The 19,386-nt window shown below is 29.4% G+C and overlaps 1 protein-coding gene and 1 long non-coding RNA gene across 4 annotated transcripts; both read right to left on the bottom strand.

The window, feature by feature from the left end:
- Positions 1-605: 605 nt before the first annotated feature.
- Positions 606-9,908, bottom strand: LOC100809066 (putative DNA repair protein RAD23-3-like). The gene is made up of 12 exons (NM_001253272.2): positions 9,685-9,908; positions 8,547-8,708; positions 6,229-6,282; positions 3,604-3,671; positions 3,412-3,486; positions 3,103-3,280; positions 2,781-2,933; positions 2,628-2,696; positions 2,490-2,537; positions 2,290-2,399; positions 2,112-2,190; positions 606-845 (listed from the first exon to the last, which is right to left on the bottom strand). Exons 1-12 carry the CDS (start codon positions 9,748-9,750, stop codon positions 729-731), a joined length of 1,179 nt encoding a protein of 392 aa, NP_001240201.1. The 5' UTR covers positions 9,751-9,908; the 3' UTR covers positions 606-728.
- Positions 9,909-16,163: 6,255 nt separating this feature from the next.
- On the bottom strand, positions 16,164-18,929 carry LOC102664527 (uncharacterized). Of its 3 annotated transcripts, none has more exons than XR_005889797.1 (4): positions 17,649-18,929; positions 17,279-17,339; positions 16,956-17,051; positions 16,164-16,500 (listed from the first exon to the last, which is right to left on the bottom strand). It is a non-coding gene; the product is annotated as an uncharacterized lncRNA (long non-coding RNA). The 3 variants fall into 3 exon arrangements; XR_005889788.1 differs by having other exon boundaries at positions 16,956-17,928; positions 18,042-18,115; positions 18,305-18,929; XR_005889789.1 differs by having other exon boundaries at positions 17,279-18,929.
- Between the last annotated feature and the right edge of the window lie 457 nt (positions 18,930-19,386).

The raw sequence follows: 19,386 nt of genomic DNA, 5'->3' as shown, positions 1-19,386 counted from the left end.
TGTAAAACAAAACCAAATCCCGTTCCTCTTGTCCGTGTAAATAAGATCAACTTCTATTCTCTGCTTCAACTGTAAATTATACACATTCATATATGAATCTCCTGTAAATAAGATCATTAACCTTACTATATAAAAGCAGGTGACGAAATTCCAGAATCTGGTTGAGTGGTTCTCTTCTGCATTTACTTTAAATCATATTTACATTGACCCTTTAAACAGTTTGGCTTATCAATCTGTTGTTCTCAGGATTAGGCGATTATTATCAGGTAACACAACATAATTTGTTGAAAAGCAATCTCTTGGAAAAATCATTGAAGGTGGGGAAAGAAAAGAGAGAGCGATGAGACGGTGAATGAAAAACACCACTGGATTTGTTAATGTAGAACCTCCTCTTGGAAGGGAAGGAAAACCTCCTCATGAGTAGGATGGTTAGAAAACTAACAATTTTGACATTACTAGATTTACGAGTAACTTAAAAAAGCATCATTAGACAAGTTAAGGGAATGCACCATAATAAACAATAATACAAGCCAAACAGCCCTGTATAAGAATATTGATAAAATTTCTAAGAGAAGAAAATGATGAATACCTGTGCAATAATGCAGTGATTAAAATATCTCTTGTCCATTCGAGACTTGTCATTATCAAATATTACCTCATTACATAACAAAGACTGTTCAAAAGGAAACATAAAACAACTATTTTGACAAATTGGAAAGGAGATCTAATTATTCATCAAACTCGTGCATGTGATCTAAAAGGTAGTTGGCAGCCAGCTCCTCATTTTTGTTACAAGCGAAGTACACCTCCAATACAGTTGCACGATCAAATCCCATTGCTTCGAGCTGGGGCAGAAAACAAGTATCAAAAGTTAATGAAATTACACAAGAACTAGTTATCAAGATATTCACCCTGCTGTTCCTAAAAAAACAGGAGGGTGCTGTTTTCTGCTTAAGATCAGAAGTGAGACTACATTCTTTATTTATGATGAACATGTAACCAAAATCCACATAAATTTTTAACAAATGTTAAATGCAAGCAAAACGTCAAATGCTAATTGTACAACTCCACAAACTCATCCAACTGTATCAGTGACTCTCGGTAGGTTTAATCGGAAGAGTTTGGATTACATAGTCAATACAAGTTATATAAAGCTACCATTATTATTTATATAGACTTGGGCTGTGTTTAGTTTGCATTAAAGAAGCCAGAATCCTGTGAGAAGAATACCTCCCTCATCGTAAAAGCGGCATTACAGAAGTATCCTTTCATATTATATTACTAACTTAATAATGCAACAATAAATTTCTATTTTTAATAATTAGTTTTGTTGTTTGGATAATTGGTCGCACTTTTCTTATGAAATGGATTGAATTTCTATTAGCCCACATACAACAAACTAATACAACCCCTGTTGCTACATATAAGAAACAAATGGAAACATTCTTTTGTTCCTAAATGTAAGAAACACATGAACACTATCAAATGCATTAATTGTTAATTTCCTTCTATAACCTTATTTATTGTAAAGATTATTAACGAGATAAGTCATATTCAATGGTGGAAAAAGTTATTTCTTGAAAAATAATGTCATTAAATGCAACCACCACTTAAACCATTTAGTTCAATGGGTATTTTTGAAAGAAAAAAAAATTAAATTGATGATATTATTAATTAAAGTTAACCAACTTAACTACTTTTATTGGTCTTGATGATTTAGGTATTTGTTTATTATATATAGGAACGGAGGTAGGTAACCAACTTAACAGCTACTATTGGCTTTGAATTTAATAGTTATATATCTAAAAGTGATTTTCATTTACACTACTCAAACAGCATTGCATCAAAATCACTAAATAAATGTTTCCAAACATAAGCTCATTCATTAAAACCTACTTTTTTAACCAAAACAAAATATTCTCATCACATCCTATTATTGAATTATAGACCATTAAATATGCAAAATTACAGATGAAATTTATTAATGTAAGAAAAAGAAGCCAGGCAGTTTAAAATGAGAATAATGTTCCCTATGTTCTAGGGGCATCAGACAGGGAAAACATATGAAATTCATTGTTTAATACAGACAAGACTCGAGAGGATAGACTTACACGTTCAATTGCTTGCCGTTCCTCAGGGGTGACTGTCACTGCTTGCGGCATGGCACTAGCTAGCTGTCCCAGTATATTTCTAAAACATAATAGAAAATTAAGTCACAGGACATCATTGATAGGTAAAAAAAATAACAACACAAAGAAAATGCAAAGTATAGTATAGATTAACCCTTACCCCTCACCCCCTTCAACGGGTTCATTAATTAGGCGAAGGAAGTCAACTTGATGCTCTTGAATCAATCGCATAAGATGAGGATTTTGTTTGCCAAGCTCTTGTAGCATAGGCTGCAAGAAACGCAAAATTCAGGGAACTGTGATGAAGAGAATATACAAACAGAACATACACTACCAAGGCAAAGAAGAAATTAAGAAAACCTGCAATATTTGTGGATTAGCCTGTACCATAGCGCGTAAGGCTTGGAACTGAAACACAGCACAACATTGAAAAATTCAGCATCGACAAGCCTTGCAAGTACAAAATTAAGTGGTGGGACAAAGGCAAATAGTGAATACCTGTTGACTGTTGCGAAGAAAGTCTAAAGAGCCAGCACCAGCAGCACCAGACCCAACATTTGGAAGGCCCTATCATTAAACAGTATTGAGTACACCAAAATATATTTATCCTTTATCTTTTTTTAGTTGATAAAAAAATGTTTCAGAAGCTACCTGGGGAAAGAGATCTAAAGGATTGGCATTAGGTCCACTAGAAGGAACAGATGCTGGTTGTGCTGCCTGTGGAGCAGCAGCTGGAGGATTTGCAGGTTGAGCACTTGCAGGCTCTCGGGTAACAGGTGGAGCTTCAGCTTGCTCTGGTATGCCCTAACAATTATCAACAACAAACAATATTTTAATTAAATAGAGTGCAAGAGAACATAATAAAAGAACCAAAGCAATAATCCAACGCTAAATTTCCAAACAAATGGAAGCAAAGCCAAACTGTAGAAAAAACAGCCATTAAAATATAAAGTAGTTATATCCTACAACATACGGAATACAAATATTCAACAGCTCTCTCAGGGTTGTTATAAGCAGCACGAAGAGCACGAACAACAGTATCCCTGTCCCAGCTTCCTCCACCCATGTCAAGGATTTGCTGAATGGTTCCCTCCAAGTTACTTCCAGCAACAAGATTAGATGCTGCCTGCCCATATATATCAGACTCTGGCCTGCTTCAACAAAGTTTCTTTTAACCAGATTTAAAATAAACCAATGGGAATTGAAAGAATGTTCTATCTTCAAAATAGATATCTAACAAGTAAAAGGTTAATTCCAATTATAACAGAAAAAGGAATATTACACAGCAGAGCCTGAAGATATAGGAGCAGGAGCTGCAGCAGAAGCAGGAGCAGCTGGGGCAGTAACAGGTGTAGGCCTATCAAAATGGAATGAAGTTGTAGAAACAATACATTTGACGTAAAAAATATTTTAATTAAAATTTATCTAAACAAATAGAAAGAGAAAGAAAAGAAATGAAAAAATCACGACTGACGTTGCTCCAGTTGAAGCAGGAGCTTGAGGCGCAGCAGACACAGAGGTTGAAGTAGGAGTTGCACTTGCCTGCATAATTTGACACATCGGTTAATGGAATTTTCACAAGTTAAAAAGAGGGGAATATATTATTTTATTATTATTATTTCTACGTCACTTAATAAAATGTCAACTTCATAACAATTTTCATTTTCTTTCTCTTCCCTTTCCCTTTCTGCTTTTTCTATTCATTATATTCTTTTATGAGTGGAATAGAATTAACAAGTACTAATAAAGATTGAATAAATAAAATACTGCTCAAACAATGCATGTCAACTTTGCTCTTTCAGCTAAAGCTATTCTATACATGACAAATTATGAGACATCATTCGATTTTTTAGAAGGAAATACTGCCAGTTGTCAGAAATACTAACAATGAATAGTCTCAGTTTATTGGTGTTCAATTAAAAAAAACAGCCAGTCAAAGTGTAGTAGACTACTAGAACAGATAAGTGGCATATGGCTCAACTATAGAAAGATAAAAAAACAAAAAAGAATAAACAATAAGAAAAGCCAGGCAACAGCAAGTAAACAGAAGTCCATGTGGGCCAGTACTAAAGTTTAATATTTTTCTTGAATCTCATTGCGCAAACCAACCAATCCAATCAGTTCAACCAGCATGGCTTCATGTCCAGTACCAAGCCAAGATCATGGTCAAAACTGATTAAAATGGGATTGAACAAGTAAAAATTGAATTCAGAGTTCAGACATAAAACTTAAATTCTGAAGGGGTGTCCATGCTTTGTCCCTATTTTCCTTTTACAATTGCCTTATTATTTTTCACTATGCATTAATTGATATTTTTCTTGAATCTCATTGCGAGAAAAATTTACACAACAGCGAACCAACAAAATTTACAAAGCACCATGTATTCGTACAAAAACAAATCAAAGAAAGCAAGGTTACCAATGGCAGAGCACTATAACGGTTATTTAACAACATTGGATGAGGGTTGGAAGAAAGATTCCAATTCTGTGAATTCTTTACATCTCAACTAATGTTGTTAAATCATAGTTGTCAATAGCGGCCGTAGCGGCCGTAGCGGCCGCTATAGCGGCGGAGCGGCACCCATCTGCGACGGACATGTGTGTAGCGGCGCGGTTTCGGGTCACGGCTGGAGCAGCCGCTATCGTGGCGGAGCATGGCGGAGCGGTTTTTCGCGCCGCTACTTCGAAGCACTGGTGGTTATAAGTGGGTTCAGTGGTTCTATTCTGTGTTGCTTCTTCTGCTTTGTTCTTCCCAGAGAGAGAGAGAGAGAGAGAGAGAGGGAGGGAGGGAGGGAGGGAGAGAGGGAGGGCTCTGTGTTGCTTCTTCTGCTCTGTTCTGTGTTGCTAAGAAACCCTCGATCTCATATCTCACTTGACGAAGTTGCACCCGCGCGCTCCACTAACTATTTATCTCCACCTATCCCAAAATTGTCCAGCCTTAACAATTATCTAGTATCTACCATGTGTGTACAGTAAATTCACATTTTAATATACCATTAGGGGATTCAGCAAAAAAAAAACATATATACCACTAGGATTGGCTTATGTAGAGGCAAACGATATTAATATATAATAATATAGAAATAATATTAAATAAATATAATAATATCATAATTTTATAATATTAAAAACTTATATATATATATATATATATATATATTTTTGTTTTTGAACATATATATTACTAATTATTTATATATTTATATTTTTGTTTTAAAGTTTAACATATCTAGTTAAATTGTAGCCGAAAAATATTAATATATAATAATAATGTTAATAATTAAATAATATTAAAAACTTATATATATATATATATATATATATATATATATTTGTTTTTGAATATATATATATACATTATTAATTATTTAACATATATAAAAAAAAAACATTAGAAAAGCAGTCATCCTGCCATCCACTATCCCGTTATCCCACTTTTGGGGTCGACCGCTCCGCTCCGCTACACCGGTATTGACAACTATGTTATAGTGCCATTATAACAAATAACACTATAACGTGGCATTTTTTAACCCCTCCACTATGACCATTTAGTGTTATGGTTATAATATGTATTGTTATACTTTCTTGTTGAGGTTTGCTTTATTAAGATGTTGAAAGTCAAATATTTATTCTACATATCATATTAAATTCTGTTTTGATACTATGATATTTTTTTAAACCTTATTGTATTAGGTAAAACTCTTATGAGTTTACAAGTAAGTTTGTTTGTTTTTCCTTTCTTTTAATAAAAAAAAAAACTTACTTTTCTTTGGAAGAAAAAATTAACACTTTTAGACAAACATGCATATCATTAATAAGAAAAGGCCCAAAATAACACTATATACCAATTGATGCCACTCTTTCCTTTTAGTGGAATAGAAAATGCTTGCATTTGTAACTTGTTTGGGTTAGACACATGAGTAGAAATTGATGTGATTAAATTTTCCACTGAATCATTTTATATGCAGTTATTCTATAAATTTTAATGTAAAATATCAAAACAATAATCAAATCAAGTAGTGGAAAAGCCCCAAGAACAAGAATAGTCAAATAATGTTAATATAAACAACAGTGCTCAATAACATAGTATATTAACTCACCTTAACTGAAGGAGCAGTTGAAGTAGTAGATCCTTCACCAGATGAACTCTTAGTCTGCCATATTTTGAGCATAGTATAATGTAGTATTCAATAAAAGACTATTTATGAAACAATAAGAATTTGTAGAAGTAAACATTAATTTCATATGGATTTAACTCTTTACATAACTCTCAACATTTTAGGGTGCAAGTGATCCTTCAAGCACTAATCACTTGCAATGAGAAGATAATCCAGTCATACAGAAACATGCATGCAACAAATAGTCAAGGTAATTTAACAAGTCAAGACATAATCATAGTTATCAATCCCAGATAACAGTCGGGAGCAATCAACCCCAAAACCGCTATAGAGGGATAACGGATAGTAGGATGACCTCTATCATGAAATTATAGATGTAGATTAAATAACATATATCACATATATAAATGCTCAAAAAAGTCTCCACAATCGAAGACATACTCACAATTAATAATTAAAAGTCATAAATTTAAGCCAAAAACAGAGGTTAATAACAAGAGTCAATCAAGTAATATAAAAGGGAAAAAAAACTATAGCAAGAAATGTCAACATAATCACAATTGCACCACTTGATAACTTTTTGTAGAATATGAAATTAACCAATCTAACTGTTGAATCATTTGATATTATATATCTTATCATTTATATCAAAATTCACTTAATTTGGACATTTGTTGATTAGTTATGGCATTTGCTTATATTTTAAATAATTATTATCTATCAAAACAAAGTAGTGCGATGAAGTATCAATTAGTTTTTATTTACATAATTTTATAAACTTAATTTACTCTATAAATAGTTTCTATTCAACGATTCGATTGATTAATCTCATTCTACAAAAAGTTATAAAGTGGTTTATGTGTAAAAATTTGACACCTGGTGTCAAATTTGATGTTTTCATCAGAACACAAACCCTATTTTCATTTCATCTTATGCAGCTAAGTAAGATGAATTTCTTGTTCCCATTCTCTGAATATCCTTCACTCTTTAAATAAAAAGGAAACTCGTCACTACACTTGTGATGATGTATCACGCTTGGAATAGGAGAAATAAAAGGTTGGAATGGCAAAAAGTTCAAGGAGTCAAATTGTGGAAAATGAAGGCTAAAAGTTGGTTTATATTTAGGCACTTAGATAACATAGATCAGAATTTGCTTGCAATGGCTTGTACATGGAATTTAAACTAAAATACCAGTAGTTGAACCTCAAAAAGCATTCACATTGAATGACCAATCTGACCAAATAAACTCAGTAAGATCTCAGATTATCATTATCATCAACTCTTGTATGACGAACAATCTAGATCACTAGTTAGATTGTGACATTGCACAATCTTACAATCCAACCCCAACTATCTCAAGCAAGATCATGCATTGAATTGTGTCTAGGTGGGATCGCAGCAAGATTGAAGCAAAATTGTGGTATCAAATGATATTTTGCGATCATGTGAGTTGGGTCTCTCAGACCAAGTTGTGTGACCCGATTCTCCAAAACCTATTTTCCGTGACGTAAAATGTGTCTTTTGCACCATGTTCTCTCTCAAACAAACATTTACACAATTTCACCCTATTCTCTCTCAACATCTCCATCACTCGTTCTGAAATCTAATTCTGAATGTCATCTCTCTTGCCTCTCACACACCATCTTAATTAACCCTTTTTGCACATCTTCTGCTGTCTTTGTCCCTCTCTTCTTGTGTTGGTGGTCTTAATTTTGTAATCAATGAAAATGGCTTCTGATGGTGCTGGGCAAGGTGATAGTGGGAGCAGCATATGTGTATCAAAGGTGATGGTTAGTTCATTTAGTCTATCTAGGTCAAAACTTAACTCAAATGTTCTAACTAAACAACTTTTTACTTGTAGATATGTTGCAGGTTTCATTTCAAGTTAATGAACTGAGTACTTGCATTCTGGTGAGATATGTCAAATCATTGAATACAAAACTCAAACAAAATTCAATTCAGGTCACAATCACATTTAGTTTAGACTGAAATTGGAGGCATTTATACTAAAAATAAATTAAAAAAATCATTATAAATAATAAGTCACAGTTTACACAAACAATCACTGACACCATCAATTTGTTGTACCGCAACTATTGACAACCATGTCAGATTCAAAGCACCAGATAACTAATAGACCTAAACATAAACTAAGCACATAATAATACATAATACACATGTAGTTTTTAAGTTTAAACAACTATGTATGCAACCAAATAATTGAACACATTTTAGTAGTACAGAGATCAATGTACTTTTCATTTTCAAAATAGGAAAAAAATAAGTAAAGAAATTTTTACCTTTGATAACATAATTACAATAAAACTATTTTCAGCTACTTTATTTTCCTCCAAAGTAGTACCATCCTTTAGAACTTTTCCTTGATGAATAAGCATTTGCTGTGCAGCAGGATAGACATCTGCACCCTGAACAGTTTCTATATTTTTCTTCACTTCAGAAAGCTGTAAATAATATCCACAATTAATCAAATATTACAGACTAATTACTGTAGTTCAGAAAGAACAGAATATGGTAGAAACATGAGAGAATTGAAGCACATAATTAAAAGATAAATTAACACACTCTTAAACATCCTTATTTCACATATAACTCTAAAGTGAGGGGTGTGCTTAAGAGAGAAAAAGACAAAGTTATAAGTGTTGTTTAAAAAACTCGAGGGAGTGAAATTTAACAATTTCATTATTTGTTATACATTTGTATGCATTTTATCACACTCTCAACCATTTGTCTTAATCAACAGTTATAACTCCATAAGTTTCCTCTGAAACACAGCCTTCACTCAGAGAAGCCAAATTCCCTAATTTCAGTCATTCGTGATGGTTTAACAACAAGAAGCTCCGTCAAAGTCTTAAACAATGTCAATTCCAACAGCTCATAGTTAAGTTAATTATCAATCCAAGTGTATGATAGCGGTATATACAAAGTCAGTCATGTGCAACTATAATGATAATGATCTCCAATAGTAATCAAAACCAGTATTAATCCAGAATTTTCATCCTACGATAAACCTGTTTGAAATTCCCAAGAAGAAAAGTTCCAAACAACATCAAAGAGTGAAACTTATTCATTATCATGCTTCAACCATGCAACCACTTAGCCGCAATTGGTCTTGCACTCTTACCTAATACACAACAAAGAAACATGGCAGGTCATATTAATTCCACACCAAATCACGCACATACATAAAGCAAATTCAGAACCTAAATTTAACACAATTACAAAACATAAAAGATTGATCGGGGAATTGTAAATTGCCATCACTCAAAACCAATAAAAAAATTGACCAACAAGGAAAGTAAAACCCTAGTCAATCCACAAATTCAGGGTTTCTGCTCGCGCAACCAAAGCGAGGAAAAACAAAAAGGGGACAAGTCACGATCGAAATTCAATTGAAGAATGAGAGTGTTAGGGGCAAACCGTGTCCGAAGGGTTCACTTCAATTTCGAAGTGCGTGCCCTTGAGAGTCTTCACGAAAACCTTCATCTTCGCCGCTTTTCGCCGGTGCTCGATCGCTGATTGAACAGCCTCGGGAATCTCGCCGGCGAGGCCTTGCTCCACCGATCCGAAAAGGGGTTTTGTGCCCTAACGAAACGACGACGCTCCAGAGAGAGAGAGAGTAACTGAGTGCACAAGAATGCCCCGAAACGACTGTGAGCTAATCACGTTTTTATTTGAAAGGCGAAACACAACATCCCTCGTTTCGTTTAAATAGGGATTTGTTGGGAGATTATTGCCACGCGCCGTGGTTAGGGTTGAGATTCACGTGTCGGCGATGGCTCTATGGAAAGACGCGTGGACACTGCATGCGCGAGTGATATTCACGTTATCAAATTGGTTTGGGCTCTAAGTCGAGAGGTGTAGGTACATGCCTGTTTGGGAAAGAAAGATATGATTAGTTTAGTTGTTTATTTTAATTGTAATTAATTTAGAAATTAATTATTTATAAAAAAATAAATAACTATTTTCTATATGTGTATTAATTCTCTGAAAATCATTAATTATTTTTAAAAACTAACTAATTATTACAAAAAAATAAATTCTCTATGTGTATTAATTTTTTTGAACATCATTAATTATTATCAAAATTCATAATTTTTCTATATGTGTATTAATTTTTTGAAATCATTAACTATTTTTCAAAACTAAGTAATTATTTATAGAAATTAATCAATTTTTCTATATGTGAATTAATTTTCGAAAATCATTAATCATCAATTACAAATTAATAATTTTTTCTATACTTCTAGTAATTTTTTGAAAACCATTAATTATTTACAATAATAATGTTTACTATATGTGTTTTAATTTCCCGAAAATTATTAATTTTAAAAAAAACAATTAATATTTTAATAAAAAAATCTATGTGTATCAATTTTTTAAAAAAATTAATAATTTTCTTATATATGTGTATTAATTTTTTTTTCAAAATCATTAATCATTTTCTTAAAAGTAATTAAATATTTATACAAAATTCAATTTTTTATCTGTATTAATTTTTTAAAATTTTAATTACTTATAAAAAATATTTTTTTCTATATGTATATTAATTAATTTTATGAAAATTATAAATTATTTTTAAAAAAATAAATAATTTTTTTATAAAAATCTATATGTTTATTAATTTTCTAAAAATCATCAACTATTTATAAAAAATAATCCTTTTCTAAATGTTTGTTCATTTTCAGAAATCATTAATTTTTTTTAAAAAATAATTAATATTTTTATAAAAATTCTATATGTGTATTAATTTTATGAGAAATCGTTAATTAATTTTTAAAATTCTTTTAGAAAAACTAACAAAATGCATATGTATTTCTTCATTCAAACATAAACATAAGTAAAAGTTGATTTATCCTTTTGACCAAATCGGAGATTTACTTACCGACTACCTATTTTACACCTTCTCTCTTTTCAATGTTTTAGTTTTACAGCTCTTTATTTAGGAGACAAACATCACATATAGTATACCACTTTTATGGGTAACTCTTAGTATTTGTTGATAGAGTAAATTTGTTTTGTATTTGTATGTTTTGGTTTTTAGGTTGAATTTGAAAGAAATGTCTTTTCAGTTTTTATTCTAACTAAATATATTTTTTAGGTTTAATATTTTGTTGTCTCTAAATAAATTTTTTTAACTCTTATAAGTTTTTTCTAACAATTTTAGTCAATATTATCAAGTAATATCATTTAACTAATGACATAACAATTAAATTAGACTAATAATCTAATAACTTATCACATCATTGTCACGAAATCTAATAAAATAATCACAAAAATATATTTTTAGTCTTTTATCAAGTTTAAGATTGTAATTTATGATCTCATGTATTGATCCTGTTTTAATTAAATCAATTTTTTAAAAATTTAAATATTATGTATTAATTTTATTTATAAAAATCATAATTACAGTTTGAAGTATTTTTATTTCCATTATTTATTTCTAATATAAAATTCACCAACATATGTTTCTTTTAAACCCGTTGTAAAATGAAATATAAATTTTTTTGATAAAGTAAATTTCATATGACATTTTAAATTTATTTAGCTGTACTTACCAATTAAATTAATGAATAATGCTATTCATTTATTGTGTGTTTTCTTTAATATTTAATTAATTGAATATTAGTGTTACCTTTTACTATATTGTGATGTGACAAATTAGTTTAGCATGAATAATATTTATAATATTTTATATTATATTATTAAATTTATACTTAGTTATGTATATATTTGTAGTAGAAAATGTATTATCTACGATAATTGTTAGTGATACTTTACACTTAGTATTTACTTCTGTTGATGGCTTGAAATTTGGCATCAATGTGATTAATTTCTCAGTATTAATAATGTAATGTTTAATTATTTTCTTGATATTTCCTCCCGAATATATAACATATTAAAACGATCGAAAATTCAAACCAATATTTTTATTGTTTATATTTTATTATTATAGCATTGATTTTTAATGAATGCCATGCGTTTCAACTTTAGTGATTGATTTTAACAATTAAGAAAAAATGACAATTGAAAGTATTATTCCTTTCTTTTTACAATAGAACTTTTTATTAATATCATTATTTTATAAAAACTAGCTTAGTTTCATATGTTTTGCACATTATATAATTTATAAGAGTAATTTTTATATTATTTTAATTTTTTAATAATTATTAATTATTAGTTTTAATGTTAATAAATATATGTTAATAGACATGTCAATAAATATTTAAATATATTTTATATATAGGTATGCTCCAAAAATTATTATTATTATTATTATTAGGGGTGTTGTCCTAGGTTGGATCTGTTTCACTTTGGAGATGTTTATAGGCTTCCTTTTGACTTTTTTTTAAAAAAAAAATGATTTTGTTCTTTTTTTACACATTTGATTTGGGATAACAAAAATTAGATGAAATTGCTTTATTACAATAAATATTTATTAATAACTGCCTTATGATTTGTACCTATGTTTTTATACTTTAATCTTGTAGTTAATTGCATAGATTCAATGTTTTAAATATATCACAAGTTATTAAATAAAATATTTATTTATTATTTTGATCACATGATAATTGATTATTGTAATTATAAAAACTATTTCAGAAAAATTAATAAGTTAATTAAGGTATTATATAAAATAAAATTTCATATAATATTTAAGGATTTAATTAAACAAAGTATATACTAATGATAATTTTCTTAGTTGTTATATAATTATGTCAAATTTTCTATAGATAACCTGTTTTTTTTTTTTTGGAAAGTAATTAAACTGAAAAACAAAAAAGGAGAAAAAATCAAAAGTAAAATGATAAAAAAATGTTTGATTTAGTTAAACTACAAAAAATAGTAGTATATACTACTATGTTTTTTATTATATAGATTTTGAAACTAAATATATTTAATAATTCAATTAATTATTAATCAAACATTATTAATATAGTCAAATATGTCTAATTAAAATAATCTATTAATCAATATATCAACCAATTTTTAATAAACTATAGTTGGGATGAAAATTTGGTACATGTATATTTGATATTAATGTTTTATTCTAACTACATACATTAAAAGAACTGAAAAGTATGAATCCTATTAATATCATATAAATAGGTAATTTATATTTTATATTTGATGTTTCTTGTTTCTTGTCATGAAGTAAAATTATAAAACGTAAATAAAAAAGAAACATTACATTAGAAGAAGAAGATAAAAAAAATAAAGCTATAAAAAATAAATGGTATACATAATAAAAAATATTGTTTATATGAATGAATTTTATATGTACACTAGTCGGTAACCCGTGCGCATGCACGGGTCTTTTGTCTAAATGATTTTCGATGGAAGAATAAAAAAAAGAGATTATAAAAAGATAAAAGAACTAACATTCATATTAAATAGTTGTAAATAGTAGAGTTGATCAATTGTCAAATTGTTTGAGTCATTTGATTAACCAAACTTCAAATGTTGATATTCATGTGAATTTGAAACCCGTGCATACGTATGAGTCACTTGATTAAGGGACTTCAAAGGTTGATGTTTATGCGAATTTAAAACCTGTGTATACGCATGGATCACTTGATTAAGAAAACTTGATGTTCATGCAAAACAATTGTTTCATATCACAAAATTAACAAACTATATTAAGATGAATCTCATAAGGCTTAAACATAATAAACAAAATAAATGTTTAAAACTAAAAGGATTAAAAAGTAAAAAAAAGTGTAATTAAATTGAGAATTGAAATTTCAAATAAGTAAAATAGTTTTTTTTTATAAATATATGACAACATGTCAATTATAATATAAATTACTCTGTATTTACATTTGTCAGGTCACTTAACAATTGTTAATTTACACTTAAATACTTGAATTTGAAGCACCTCAACAATGACCACACTATTTCCTCTAATTATCTGAAATAATAGAGAAAAATTAACAATTTCAAATCCATGTTCATGTTCTATTAATTGCACTGTCTTAACAACTTAAATTTAAAAGACAATGCAAAAGAATAGAACTCACCACCATTTCTATGGGATTTTTCTCATTGTCATTCACTTCACCACCAAAACAAATTCAAGTGAAAAATGAGAGGAATCCTAATATTTTAAAATCCCGTGATTGTTCTGACCTACTCATGGTGGAGAGAAGGGATCAGAGAAGCGAACAAAAAAAATATGATAATAGCATGACTGCAATTGTAAAGAAGAAAATGAAAGACGAATTAATAAGAATGAAGAAAGAAGACATAAATCCATAGCACAATAACATGAAATTTGAAGTTGAAGTACCTCTCAAATAGCTTGAACCTTCCATAATTTTTTTAAATAATAATAATAATAATAATAAACATGCATAAAACAAAGTACAAAGAAAGAACCTTGCAAGCAAGAAAATCAAAAAGTGGAAAAAAGGGAAAAAAATCAGTAAGGAAGAAAAAACATGAAACAAACAATAATAACTAAATAATAATAATAATAATAATAATGATAATAGTAATAATAATAATAATAACAACAACAACAACAACAACAACAACAACAACAAAATTAATTAATTAATTAAATACAAAAAGAGAAACTAAGGAAAATTTCTAATTTTCATTGCACTATCGACATGATTTATTTCCCATGCTAATCTTAGTATTAAAATTGGTATAGGAAACATCAATTATGGGCTGAAGAACCACAATAATAAATGTTAGAAATCTTATTATTATTATTATTATTATTATTATTATTATTATTATCATCATCATCATCATCATCATCATGATGTAGGCTTTGGGTTCCTTAAAAAAAGGATGCACTTTGAGACTTTATTATTCAACATTGTCCTGTGAATCCTATTGTTGCAACCCTTGCATGGACAAAACACCATCATCTTCAGCACCATCGTTGTTACTGCAGGTTGTCCCAAAAATCAAATCACAAAAAAGCATCCCATAAAAAGTAAAAGAATCGTAATCAAAATTGCAAAAAATAGAATGAAGATCAGAAGAGAATTCTATCAAATGTAATAATGACAAAAATATGATACAATGATTCAACAATTAATTACGTGTATATTAATATTTAATGAATTGTTATATATAGTAATCAATTATTATATGCTAATAAATGTAACGAAAGTCATATTTTTTTTATGTTGAATAATCATCGTATGTTACGATGATTTGATTGGATAACAATTAAAGTAATTAAAAAAATTCAATTGGAATAATATGTTTACTATTATATTAGCATCAAGATTGAATAAATTAAATAAATATTAATTGATTACATGTTAATAATTTAATAAATAAATTAATAATAACAGTTAAAGTATTATATATTAACCTTAATGATACGATAATTCAAAGTCAAATTAGAAATTTTAAAATCTTGCATGATTTTAGTTTCAATTTTATAGACACAATAAGGAAAAACATGAAACAAACAACTATAACTAAATAATAATAATAATAATAATAATAATAATAATAATAATAATAATAATAATAATAATAATAATAGCAACTATAATAGAATCCAGATTACATCTTTCTTGTTTGAAAATAGTTGCATTTCTATCCATTTCCAATCAACTTGTTGGTTACTCATGTTTAAAGATAGAAATAAAGAGAAGTAACCCCACAAAGTAAATAATTATGCTATAAGATTAAATAGTTTTTTTATCAGCGCTATAAGATTATATATAATTTGTAGTATAATCAAATTTTAGTGTTAATTTCATTGCTATAACATATTTGTAATTCCTTTTGGGCTATTGAATAACTATTCAAAGGTGTAGTATAAGATGCTAGCAAAATGTGTTTCAACCATAAAGTAAAAATAACAATCACATTTCAGATCATGCTTCTATTGAGAAAATAATCAAGATATTTCAATTCTGATCATAAGGTTCAAATGACATGTTGATGTTCAATTATTTCCTAATAAGTCCCCTAGCTAGCAGCAAATAACTCAAAAAATTAAAATTACATAACAGTTAGTTAGTTAGAATCAACTAAGCAAATGCCTTTTTAACATGATATCATTCTAATTCTTCCCTCGTGAATGGAATAGGTGTGGTAGTCCTCTGTGGGGTCAAACCAAAGCATGTGCCTCATCTTACGCCCACCAGTCCCATTCTTGTATACATTAGTCTGAATCAAATAAGGCTCTCCTGTTTTGTTTCCCAAAAACTCAAAATCAAGTTCATCTCTTTCTGGCCCCGCACCATTTTCTGAGCACAACTGCAACAATTCCCCACTCATCACAATGGAATCATAGAAACATAGAGGGGAACTCATTAAAAAATAAACAATGTATAAGTGGATAAAACATAGAAGCATTCTCAAAAAAGAAAAAGGCCCTAAATAATAAATAAATTGAAGCCAGTAGTTTATCCATGTAAATATACTAATCATTCAAAATTAGTATACATTCTCAAAGTTAACAGTAAAAAGTTGAATGATCTGCACTTGTAGTATCCATAAAACTCGACCCCTAAAGGAAAAAAATGATCATTTTTTCAAGAACATTACACATATCACAACCAATATCAGTAATCGTGTTACTAAAAAATGTGTTCCACCACAAACGTTCGAGACAAAAATGATGCAGAAGAAAGCCACAGTAAAGAAGCAAAATTGCAGAGAAGAAAGACAAATAATAATAATAATAATAATAAAGAAGAAGCATCACGAACCTGAAAGAGGGATTCTGCATAATCATTGATATTGTTCATTGCTTTGTGTTTCGCTTGCACCCTTCTAAACCTTCTCGATGTATCATTGCTCCTTCTCTATAATTAAACCGTTCTCAGCAACAAAACATGTAAACAACACTTTTCACTGCTTGGGTTACACAAAAAGTTCCCAGATTGTAAAAAACGGATACAAAATTAGAAAGAAACACGGAATTGGGGTGGTGAGACCCATAATTAAAAGAGACAAAAATTGATATAAATCAAGAGAAGTTGTTGAATCAAATGACAAAAAGATAAAACGAAGGGAATTGAGAGAAACTAACGGAGTCCAAATGATTGTGGCATTTACGTTGCAGGGGAAGGGTGGAATGGAAGAGTGCGGCCCTGAGAAAGGAATGAAGATTAATAATAACAATAACAATAATTAATCAAAACAAAAAAATAACAAAAATTAAGAAAGAGTACAAAGAAGACATGTGTTTGTTCTAAACTTCATTTTTTTTGCCCCACTGAACAAAGCAACAATTAATTTTCTACTCTTGCTTTTAAAAAATTGAGATTTTAAGGGTAAAAATGTTGAATCTAAAGTACCCGTGAATCTATTTCAGTTTTTTTTTCTTGTTGCAAAAAATTGAAACTTTAGGGGTAAAAATGTTGAATCTCAAGTACCTATGAAGATTGAAAGTTACAAACCTTTGCTGATGTGCAGGAATATGAGTCAATGTCTGGATACTTCCTCACGGGTGACGTTGCAAAACCATGGAGCAGCGAAAACTACTTTAACTTGGAGCAACAAAACCAACAAAATAACAAAGAAAAGAGCATTCAATAGCAAAAGAACATTCAATAGGCAAGATCAATGTTACTACCAAAAGGAAACAAATATGCATAACAGCAAAGCAAAAAAAAAAAAAACCTTGCCTGTTGGATGCTTCTTCATCATCATGTTGCACAACCACCAAGCTGAAGAAAACTGAAGAAGGAAGAGATGGGTTTTCTCAATAGGAAAAGAACATTCAATAGGCAAGATCAGTGTTACTAACAACATGAAACAAACATGCATAACAACAAAGCAAAAAAAAAAACCTTTACTGCTGTATCCTTTTTGTGAGGAAATTCAGAGACGCGTTCCATCTCTATGATTCGGAGAACCACGAAAACTAACAGATGCATCAAACAAAACATAAAAAATCGTCACTTCAACCTTGCGAGGCAAAAAAACATGTTATCTGAAGCAAACATAACCAATGTACACAAATTTCACCATATTTACAACTGGAAAAAATAAAAACGCAAGAAAAAGAAGAAGAAAAAATATCACATATGAGATTTTAGGATAAAAAAGTTACCTTGGGAACCTATTGTCTCATATCCCTCATCTCAATTCATTGGAGAGCATAAAGAGTCATGAGGAAGCGGAGGCCGGAGATAGCGGAGAGTGAGGGAGGAATGGGGCCGGAGAACTTATTCGAATCAAAGAAGAGAATGTCAGAAATAGAAAGATAAAAGATAAAAAAAGAGAGGAGAAGATTGAGGAATAAAGAGTAACGTGGAGAAGATTGAGGAAGAGAAGGAGAAAATTGAGAAAAAGAGAGTAACGTGGAGAAGATTAAGGGAGAGAGAAGAGAATTCTAATTATTAAGTGAAATTAAATGGCGAGTTGAAATCCGCCAATTAGGGAGTGACATATGTTCAAAACTGCACATGCAACGCGACACGTGGTGGGGACAATAGAAAAAAAAGAAGCAAAAAAATAAAGGGGCAAAATGACCAAAAAACCAAGGAAATGGACAGCTGTCACAATCTTAAGCAGGGATATTTTAGAAATTTCCAGAGGGTTCTCTTTTATAGATAATATATAGATTGTACGCACTATTACCCTAGCAATAAAATCTTCATTTTTAATTAATAATAAATATATTTTAGAGAAAAGACAAATGAACATGGAGGTAATGCTCAATTTAAAATCTAAAAATTAAGGTTACATTTTTTACAGTATAATTCTATTTCTAACGTTTTATTTCTTTTATGATTTTTTTTAAACATTTCGTATTAGTGTAAATTGTAAAAAAATATTAAAAAGTAAATTTGTAAGATTATTTATTGGAAAAAAATAAAAAATTTAAATTAATAATGATAATATTTATAAGTTTAACTTAAAATAAAAATAAAAATGAAATAAAATGAAAAAAAGGTAGTTTTCAAAAAAGTAAATACTTTTGATAAAGAAAAAGAAGGTATATAATAATTTTATTTTTATTTTGCACATTTTACTTTTATTTGAAGATTTGATTATGTTATCAATTGGATTGTCTTTCTTATCACACATCAATAGAAAGATTTCATCTTTATCCTGCACTACATAATCATAATCATTCATGTTTGATACATAACTCAACTCACAATTCATAATTTTGAATAACAAACATAG

Source organism: Glycine max, chromosome 1 (assembly GCF_000004515.6).
Source record: "Glycine max cultivar Williams 82 chromosome 1, Glycine_max_v4.0, whole genome shotgun sequence".
Classification (NCBI taxonomy): domain Eukaryota; kingdom Viridiplantae; phylum Streptophyta; class Magnoliopsida; order Fabales; family Fabaceae; genus Glycine; species Glycine max.
This window is presented reverse-complemented; position numbering and strand designations above follow the sequence as displayed.